This window comes from Peromyscus maniculatus, chromosome 20, assembly GCF_049852395.1.
Source record: "Peromyscus maniculatus bairdii isolate BWxNUB_F1_BW_parent chromosome 20, HU_Pman_BW_mat_3.1, whole genome shotgun sequence".
Lineage (NCBI taxonomy): Eukaryota > Metazoa > Chordata > Mammalia > Rodentia > Cricetidae > Peromyscus > Peromyscus maniculatus.
In genome coordinates, this window is record NC_134871.1 from 46,253,468 (window position 1) to 46,263,288 (window position 9,821).

The window sequence follows — 9,821 nt, forward strand, 5'->3', positions numbered from 1 at the left end:
CTCCCTGTTTCCTGCCTTGGGCACCTGGCACTGACCCCGACATTGCCAAGGTCAGCTGGCCCTGTTTGTATTCCCACCGTTATGGCACTGATAGGACCCCAGGTAGGGGCCCTTTCTTCCCTGTCCCTGAGCCCAGTGTGTGCCTGCCATCGAGAGGTGACCACAGGAAAGGGCTTGTCCAACATCCTTACTGTCTGCAACCCCAGAGCACACCTTCCCAATTCTCCCTGAGAGGCTTGTGGGTGTTTCCCTTGCTGGATAAAAAAATACCAGGCAGAGACAATGAAGGAGGCGTTTCAGGGGATTTTATTGGAACAAGGTGGGTCAGTGGGAACCTGAGTGGCAGGAGATGTCCAGACTCCCGTGGCCCCCTTTCCACCCTCTGCTCCCACTAAGCAACCCTCCAGCCCACTCAAAGGTCAGGGACTGGTAGTCAGTGACTTGGATTTGGGATCAAATGTGACAGTGGGGAGGGGGATTTTCCTGACACCAGGAGGAAGTGGGTTGGGATTGAGGTCACAGGAGAACTGAGGCTGACCCAACGTAACTGAGGAAGCAGAGGCTGCTTTGCACCTCTGGGTCGCAGGGGGTGCCACCTGGGGCCCTGTCCCCGGGAGTGTGGGTGAGATGGCCAGATGCCATGCTATGTTCCCGCCTTCTGCTTTCTGCTAACCTAGGGCACTGCACACTCTACTTGCTACGTGACACCGGGTCCCAGCTTGGTGGGCCGGGCGGTTGGGAGCAGGCGGCTTATCCCTGGAAGCCCAGCTCCTTGTACTTGGCGGCAATGTCATTCCGGAACAGCTCCAGGGCCTTGCTCATGGCGCCCTGAGCATCTGCTCCAAAGTCCCCGGAAAGTTTGCCCTTCAGGACCTGGATGATGGCGTCCGAGATAAACTGCAAGAAGGGGACAAGAGGTTATAGGTCATGGGGCTGAGCAGGCCACGAGCCGAGGGCGTTCACCCTCCTCTTTATTCCAGGACCACGTCCTGGGCTCTTACGGTTCCCCAGGTGCCATTCTGGGCAACCATTATCAAACAACTCCTTTAAACCCCACTGTCGCCGGGAGGCAAGTACCACCACCATCCCTGCTTTGTAGATGGGGAAACTGAGGCAGAGACAGGCGTGTCAGAGACTTCAGCTGTATGCTGAAGTCACACAGCCAGGAAGGGGCACTTGAACCCTGTTTCTTGAACACCCCCCCCCCTCACCTTTTGAGTGCAAGACGTATGCCCAGCAGCCAGCCCATGCAAGCTCATAGGTAGCAGACATGATACCTTGCTCCGGGTGCTAACCCACCTGGGATCTGTGGTCAACCAGGACACCCGGGAGGAGGCTTTCCTATCCTGTGCATTTATTTCATCTCTGAACCTGGGACTGAAGATGACTATTGACTATTGACTTAGGGCCACACCAAGCAGGTGGTCACAGATACTGACAAGGCACCCCCGTTGCCCAGATGGAGATGGGCATGTGTATGGGACCGCCCAGAATCCACAGGCTCATGATGAAATGGTCACAGAGCTTATCATCGGTGACTTGGACTTTGGTCCCATTCAGCCTTGGCTGCTGTACTAAGTGGTGGCATTTTACTGAAGAGACTACCAAGTGGCCTGGTTGAGGTCATGCAGCCGGTAAATAATGAGCTAAGGTTGGACCCAGGGACTGTGGACAGGCAGGCCCCTGCTAGCTCAGGAGTGGGGTGCAGCTGCTGTTTTGATCTTTTAAACTGGGCCCTCCCGTGCAAGTGACGTAGCAGACAGAGTGGGGACACAGCAGAAGGAGGCACCAAGGGACACAGGTGCCACATCCAGAAGGCAGAGGGTCCTTGGCAAACAGACCCCTGGAACTCTGCCTCACAGTTCACAGATACAGCAAAGATGGTAGGGCCTAGGTCTGCAGAACCAAGGCCATCCTCGGGGAGTGGGGAGAGTCCTGTGTCTGCCCCTTCCCTGCCCTGTGACTCCAGCTGCAGCCTGGGGACTGAGATGACCCCTGAGGGGCTCCTGGCCTGGCTTCTCTCCAGGCCACAGGACAGGTGGAGTCTGAACCATCATGGGGTGGGGCAGCCATGCGCTGGAAAGCAGAAGGTACCCTCGGCTCCCACTGCTCTCACAGAATCCTGAGTGGGAATCCTTCCTTTGTGACTTGCATGAGCCATCTGTGCCTCAGTTTCCCCATATATCTAGTGGGTACCACAAAGGCTCCTGCTGATGGGGAGAAGGCAGGTTGTGTGAGAGTCATATTTCACACTGAGGCGCTCACCCAGCACTGGGAGCCAGACACTGAATCAAATGCTAGCTGTGGGTCCTCAGTGTCCCGTCCTCAAGGGGAACAGAGCTGGGGCTGATTGCAGAGGAGAAATTGGCCTTTAGTGGGGAGGAACCAGGCCACTCACATAGAGGGGCTGGGCTGGGGGTTTAAATCTCTGTCTTTGGCCGGGCAGTGGTGGCACATGCCTTTAATCTCAGCACTCGGGAGGCAGAGACAGGCGGATCTCTGTGAGTCTGAGGCTAGCCTGGGCTACAGAGTGAGTTCCAAGGAAGGGACCAAAGCTACACAGAGAAACCCTGTCTCAAAAAACAAAACAAAAATCTGCCTTTGGAGACTTGCCCTCCTGCCATGGCCACCTACCTCCAGGTACTTGACTGGGATCTTGTGCTTGGTGGCATGTGACTGGGCCAGAGGCTGGATCTCGGCAGCATGCTGTCCCTTCTTCTTCAGGATGCCACCCAGGGCTGTGAGCACGGTGCAGCCATGCTTTTTCAGGTCCTCTGAGCCCTTCATTTCATCTGCCGTCTTCAGGTTCTTGAACTTGTCAAACTTTTCCAGTGTCTCGGGGTGACTTGTAAACAGACTAGAGGACAAGGAAGGATGGAGTGAGATGTGCAGAGTCTGGAGGCCACGGGACTCTAGCTGTGTTTCTTCCCAGCTGTGTGGCCTGGGCGCATTCACCACACCTCTCTATGCTTCAGCATTCCCTATGAATGGGGGATGGCGTGAACGGATGTGGATCAAGTGAGGTGACCCGTCGGGTGTCTGGCACAGTGTGTGTGCGGTAAACGTCTGCTGCTCTTCTGTCACCATCCATACCATCACCCTCTTCTTCTCTTGGTGACTGAGAGGGGCAAGGGCGGTGCCGTCTCTGTGTCCTCACCCCATTTTCTCTGTTTTCCGGAGAGTGGGGTGTGCTGGGGATAAGCACCTGTGTGTCATCTCTATGCTGGGCTCACACCTACCTCCCATGTTATCCACACTCTTCCTGATTTGGAGACAGGGACAGGACTCTGAATGGACTGTCCCCAGCAGGATCTCAGGGCTGGTGTGCAGAGAAGCCAGGCAGCCATTGGATTTGGATGACTCGGAAGGCCACCCCAGTCTATGTTGGGGATGCCCCTACCTGAAATTCTAGACCTCCTGGTCAGCTGTGGCTACCCTGAGACCCCCCGCCCTCTACACCCACATAGACTTCAGAACCTACCTCACCCATTTTCCAATGAGGATGGCAAGGGGGTGGGCACTAAAGGCCACAGCTGTTCCTGCCTGCCTGCCACCCTGGGAGCTCTGACTTCACCTAGTCAGGGACCCAAGCCCTACTCTGGGAATATGGTGAGGGCTGCAAGGACCACCACCCTTTGCAGATGAGGCCAGTCCCTGATCCACTCGAGGCCAAATGAAACACCATCAAGTGCAGTGGCCTGCCCTAGCTCACAGCAGGTGGGTATCAGAGCTCAGAACTGGAGCCTTGGACAGTACTAGAATTCACATCTGGTCCCCTCCAGAGCCCCGCCCTGACGTGTTTATCAGGGTGACCTTGGCTACCCAGGCTCTGCATTATCCTTATAACACCTTTATGAGCACGTACGCTCCTCTTCGTGCGCCAAGGCGCGTGGGAAACACAGTCCCTATGGCCCCTGCCCCAAGGTCCCATGGGGAGTACCTCCTATGACCAGGACATCAGGCTTCTTCATCCAACCCAAGGGCTAAGTCTGGCTGCTGGAGAGTTACTTTCCTCCATGATCCCTTGAGTTTGTGATCCGCTGATGCCCCCAACTCTTCTCTTGAGGTGCCCAGTCTCCCCATGGGGACAATGGGACCCATGTCTGTGTGGGGGTGGGTGGGTGAGTGGGGGGACTGGTTTTTCTCTCCTGTTCCAGTCCTCCTTCCAGCCCTGCCAGTGTGGTTAGGACCTCACAGTGAGGGACGGGTGGCTTCTGAGTTTTGAGTGAGAGTACCGCATAGAGAGTATGAACATCGCCTACAGAGTATGCACAAAGGATGTACATGTTTAAAGTGCTTTGCAGGTTTTTGCCTGCAAATTTACCGGATCCCCATGGTACAGCTGAAGTAGATTCTGCCATTGCATCAGGCCACAGAGAAGGAACAGGGGGGTTCTAGGGCGTAGCCAGCAGTCCCCAGACAGTGCAGGACAATTGAGGGCACAATGTTCCACAAGTGGGGGACAGTTCCCTATCAGATAGTTCCCAATCATAATCTCAATGGATGCCTGCTAGAGCCACTGAGATGGGCTGGTCTACGGCCCTCTTGCATCCTCGTGGTCATTCATCACAGACAGGCCTTCCTACCACTCAAGCCCTTCCCTCTTGACTACAGGGGCCCCTGATGTGCCCATTCCAGGTGCATGGACCCAGGAGCGCACATGAATTACTTCCTTCTCTGTGATTCCAAGCCACACCCAGGCGGTCATCACTGTAGCACACTGCTGAGTGAGCCTGGCGTCAGCAGACTCTGTGTGACAGCTGGAGAAATGGAGGCATAGGAAGCCGAAGTGTCCTGCAGGGGTTTGACTAGACCTCACGGCTTCCCCTTCACCCTCTGGGTGACCGCTTGGACCCTATCACGATCACACGCAAAGGCATCTCCATTGTAAATGATAACATGCAAACCCACCCCTACACACACACACACACACACACACACACACACACACACACACACACACACACTCTCGGAAGGGCATGCACAGAGACACGCAAGTCTGTTTTTCATGTGTGTGACGAGCCGTGCACACAAGCTGGTGTCGTGAAGATTGGGTGGGTCTGTCCCCAGCCTTGGTTCTGTCCCAGCGTCACTCCGGGAGCCCATCCAGAGCCGTGTGCGTCACCGACAGCTTGTTTCTGGCACCAGCTTGTCCAGGGTCCCTGAGCTCCTGACTATTATTATCTAGCGACAATGATCCTTGAGTTCCTGCTGACAGATGGGAGGGCTGACACCTACGGTGGAGCCCAAGGTCACCAGGCTGGCTGGGGCCAGAAGAGGGCAAGAACAGGGACTTGAGGCTTTAGGCTTTTAGAGACACTACAGTCTAGTTCTGGCTCCGTCTCCAGTGTCCTGTGTGATGCTGAAACAGTTACTCAGCCTTTCTGGGTCTTAGCTCATGGAATGTAAATCAAAATGGTTCTTTAGGTGATTTCTAGAAGGCTTGCCCCAACCTCGTCCTCCCCCAGCACTAGGCAGAAGAGGACTAGGCTTGCTCACCTCACGGGAGAAGAGGACCCATATAGGACCCATATAGCCCCATATAGCCACTTGGCTCCCTGGACCCTGAGTCCCACAGGTGGAGTCTCTCTAGTGGCTCGGAGCCCATGCCCTTGGATTTCCCTGAGCACACCTGACTTGGCTCCTATGGGAGAGACCAAGGATGTTTTCTCAGGGTTCCTTTCTTCATCCTGTGGCCAGGCTCAGCAGACAGGCTGGTCAGGGAAGGGAAGGGAGGCTGCCTCTCTGCGGGCCTCTACACAGCTGACCAATCAGAGCCCAGCCCAGGAACACGTAGGGTGGTGGATAGAAGGGTCACCAAGAGCGTTGGCTAGGCTGAGTAGCCTGAATTTGAATCCCATCCGTATTCTTATTGGCTGTGTGATTTGGGACAAGTTGCTAAACCTCTCAGTTAGATGTAATACATGAGTTCGTAAAGGTGTTCATAACACAGAGACTTGCTCTGGGAGACTTCCTCCTCCTCCTCCTCCTCCTCTTCCTCTTCCTCCTCATCTCTGCCTTCACCACCACTATCACCACCGGGACTCTTTCTTGGGGGTGGCCCATCGCCGACACAGCCTGGTTGAGACTGAGTCAGTTCTCTGGTTATGTGAGAGGTTGCTATTCACCTGCAGTTGGTTCTTGGCTCCTAAATCCTTTCCCCAACCAAAACGTTATCGTAGGGGTTGGGGAGTCAACCAACTCAGTCAGCAGTTAAGAGCACTTGCTGCTCTCCCAGAGGAACTGGGTTCAATTCCCAGCACCCACATGACAGCTCACAACCATCTGCAACTCCAGTTCCAGGGGATCCAACACCCTCTTCTGGCTTTCCTGGGCACTGCATGCACGTGGTGTACATCTATATATGCAGGCAAAATACTCAAAAGGTAAAGTTTTTTTTTTTTTTTTTTAATGCAGGTTTAAATGAATCAGAAAAGGTCTGGGCAGGAAGAGGTGAGGCTCAGAGGGAACCAGCCCCTTCCACCTGGAGCCCACAGCTCTGCTAGCTGCTGGATCTCCTTGTTCTAGAACTCTGTGCTTACCAGCCTAGGCCTTAGAGTGCTGCTAAGGCACTAGGAGAAATGACCTTGCTGAGGTCAGCAGACAGGGCTGGGGTTGGTGGCTGGGACAAGACAGGAGCCCAGTGTCCATGGGACACTTGCTACCCTGAGAGTTGGCATGACTCCCTGGGAGGCCACCTTCCCTGTACCCCCAACAGGAGAAGGCCGGAACAGCTGGTGTGGCCCCATGACCCAAGTCTGAGACATAGTGGGGGTGTTGTGCCCTTGGGGCCTTTCAGGGTCAGCTGCCTGGGCATCATGTCCCACCTGGCCCTGGGTCCTGGCATGCCTCAATTACTCCCCTGGGAAGGGAAGAATGTCTCTCTGATGACGCAATACCCTGAGTCTCCTTCAAAGTCCCAAGCCACTCACTGCCCAGGGCCTGGCAGCCTTGGAATCTTGCAAGACTCAGTTCTACCAACCATGCCTCCCAATAGCCTGCTGTCCACAGCAAAGGAGGGCAGAGACCCTGAATGCCAGGGCTTGAGAGTGGGCAGGGATCTCAGAGACTGTGGTAAACAGCCCAAGGCAGAAATAGGGCCTAGAGAGGGGAAACAACTTGTCCAAGGTCACACAGGAAATCTGTGGCCTAGGAATTGACGCCAACTTGGGATGGGGGCTAGTCTAGTCAGACAGGCCTGTGGGCTCAGCATCTAAGTGGGCATTGGGGGAGAAAGACAGACAGGAGGATCCAGGTGTTCCAGCAGCTGCCCAGCCTCCTTCCAGTATGGCTGTCTAACGGGCTCTGACCTCAGAAGACCTTGCTCCCAAGCAGAGGGGCTAGAAAAGGACAAAGGCCAAGGGAGTATGCAAGACCATTGAAAATGGGAGGAAGACTCACCCTGGATTCTAAGTAGCAAGGAATTAATTTCCAAACTACAGCTTCAAGGACATTGCAGAGGCTGATGGCAACAGGGTCACCTCCTTCCAGAGCCAAAATGATCACTCATGGATATCCCACTGGGCTTTCAAGCCAGCTGAGCCCAGAGCCCCAGGAAGAGCCCCAGCCTCTGGGTGAGCCATGGGAAGGGAGGCCCTGTGTATGAGCCTCAGCACCCTCGCCTTGCCCAGGCTCAGAATCTTGGATTTTCTGGGCATATCCAGTCTTGAGATCTTTGCAGCAGAAGGCAACCACATGTTCCAGGCTTTCAGTTCACACTAGTGGACAAGATCTTTCACAGCCTTTGTTACTCTGGCTGACTGCCATGATAAGCTTCTTCTAGTAGTAGACTGCTAGATGCTCAAGCTTGTTCAAGTTGCTGGCATCAGCTGGGATGGATGGATCCCCTTTTCCTTCCCCCAGTCCAGTCCCCAGCACTTAGAAGCAAGTGAAATCTGATCTCATAATTGCAGCCAACTGGTCTACCCTGCCAACTTCCACCTTGCAGCCATGCACTGGTAATCTTTAGGGGATGAGTGGAGGGATGGGGGGTCTCTTCCTCTTACCTGATGAGGACTTCCTGTCCAAGGCCGGCAAGGTCAGTCTCCACCTTCCCCCAGGCATTCAGCACCAGCTGCCACTCCCCATCACTGAGCGTCATGGCGGCTTCTGAAGAGGACAAAGGGAGTGAGTCCAGAGGAGTGAGTGTGGGCCGTCTGTCAGCTGTGGTTTGAGGCCATCTGGTCCTGAAGGGCTTTTATACCTTTCCAGTTGTTAGTCTGGCCAGGATCCCCGGGTGCCACATGCTCCTCCTGCCACCCTCCTCAACCCCCCAGGGGTCTAATCTCTGCCTTTCTCCGGCCCTCACATGGGCAGCTATTTTGGGGCAAGTGCCATTGTGGGGAGCTAGGACAGCTTGGGGCAATAGGGGGCGGGGAGCGGGAACCAGGCAGGCCACTGTCTGGACTTGCACAAGCCCACAGAAAGGGCACCGCAGCCACTGCCAGCAGCTGAAACCCAATTCTCCCCTGTCTGCTGCCCCAAGGGGACTTGTCATGTTTCTAAGCTTGGGCACAGACATCCAGCTGGCCCCCAGAAGTCTCCTCTCACCTTTTGACTGCTTTTCTTTGTTATTACATGTGTGTGTGTGCGTGCATGTATGCACGCATGTGTACCATAGCATGTCTGTAGAGGTCAGAAGACAACTTTCGGGAGTCGGTTCTTTCCTTTCAGAAAGATCCAGGGATCTTACTCAGATCCTTGACCTTAACAGCAAGCCCTCCCTCATACTCACTGAGCCGTCTTGCTGCCCTCTGCTTACTCGCCTGATACTCCAAACCGAGCTGGAAGCAGTAAAAGGAGCCCCAGGGGGTCTGCACTTGCTGCTGGACCACAGACACGTCTCTGACTCGAAGGATGTCTGGCTCTGGGCCTGCTCCCTCGGAAAGGTCGTGCTACCACGCTCCATGAAGCCCTCAGCCCCCTCCCTTGACTTGTGATCTCCTGTCACACAACTACCCTTGCTGCCTCACACAGCACTACCAGCAAGGCGGTAGCTGCCAGCACCCCCAGATTCTGCTGGGCCACAGGCCCTCTTCTCTTTGTTTAGTTCTTGCAACCCCCCAGGAGCCCTCAGGGTAAACACTGACATGGGCCCCAGGATGTATAACACAGCTGGCATTTGATCCCAGTGAGTCTGGACCCACAGTCCGTGCTCTTGAAAACCTTATTTGGGGGCCTACAGAGACGATGGTTCAGTGGTTAGAAGCACTTGCCTCCAAGTCTGAGTCCATCCTCAGGACCCACATGGTGGAAGAAGGAAGAAAATAGACTTTGCAAGTTGTCCTCTGAATTCTGTGTGTGTGTGTGTGTGTGTGTGTGTGTGTGTGTGTGTGTGTGCGCGTGCGCGCACACGTGCACACAATAAACAAATATAAAAATAAAATTTAAAATATTATTTGAGGTTTCATGAGGGGTCAGAGGGTCTGCTTTATTTATCATATATCTTTTGAGCCCCACCCTGGGCCCTGTACCAAATTTGAGCTGAAGAAATACTGTTGAATAAAAGATAGATGGCTTTATAAAGAAGACAGAGACTGAGCAGAGTTTCCATTTATCTGTCCAGCTACCCATCCTTCAACCTGTCCATTAGCCAGCCAGTCAGCCAGCCAGCAGCCAGCTATTAGCCATCCATCCATCCATTTATCCACATACATCATTCACCAACAAATTATTACTCTATAAATCCATTTGTCATCCATCTCTATCCATCCTTCATCCATTATCCATCCATCTATCCATAATTTATCCATTACTTATCATCCATCCATCTACTACCCATCCTTCATCCATGTTCCACTTATCAATTATCTATTATCTAC

General features: G+C 54.1%; 1 protein-coding gene across 1 annotated transcript; it reads right to left on the reverse strand.

The window, feature by feature from the left end:
- Window positions 1–290: 290 nt before the first annotated feature.
- Mb (myoglobin) lies at window positions 291–8,182 on the reverse strand. Its single transcript, XM_006995625.4, has 3 exons — window positions 8,007–8,182; window positions 2,635–2,857; window positions 291–897 (listed from the first exon to the last, which is right to left on the reverse strand). Exons 1-3 carry the CDS (start codon window positions 8,099–8,101, stop codon window positions 751–753), a joined length of 465 nt encoding a protein of 154 aa, XP_006995687.1. The 5' UTR covers window positions 8,102–8,182; the 3' UTR covers window positions 291–750.
- Window positions 8,183–9,821: the final 1,639 nt, after the last annotated feature.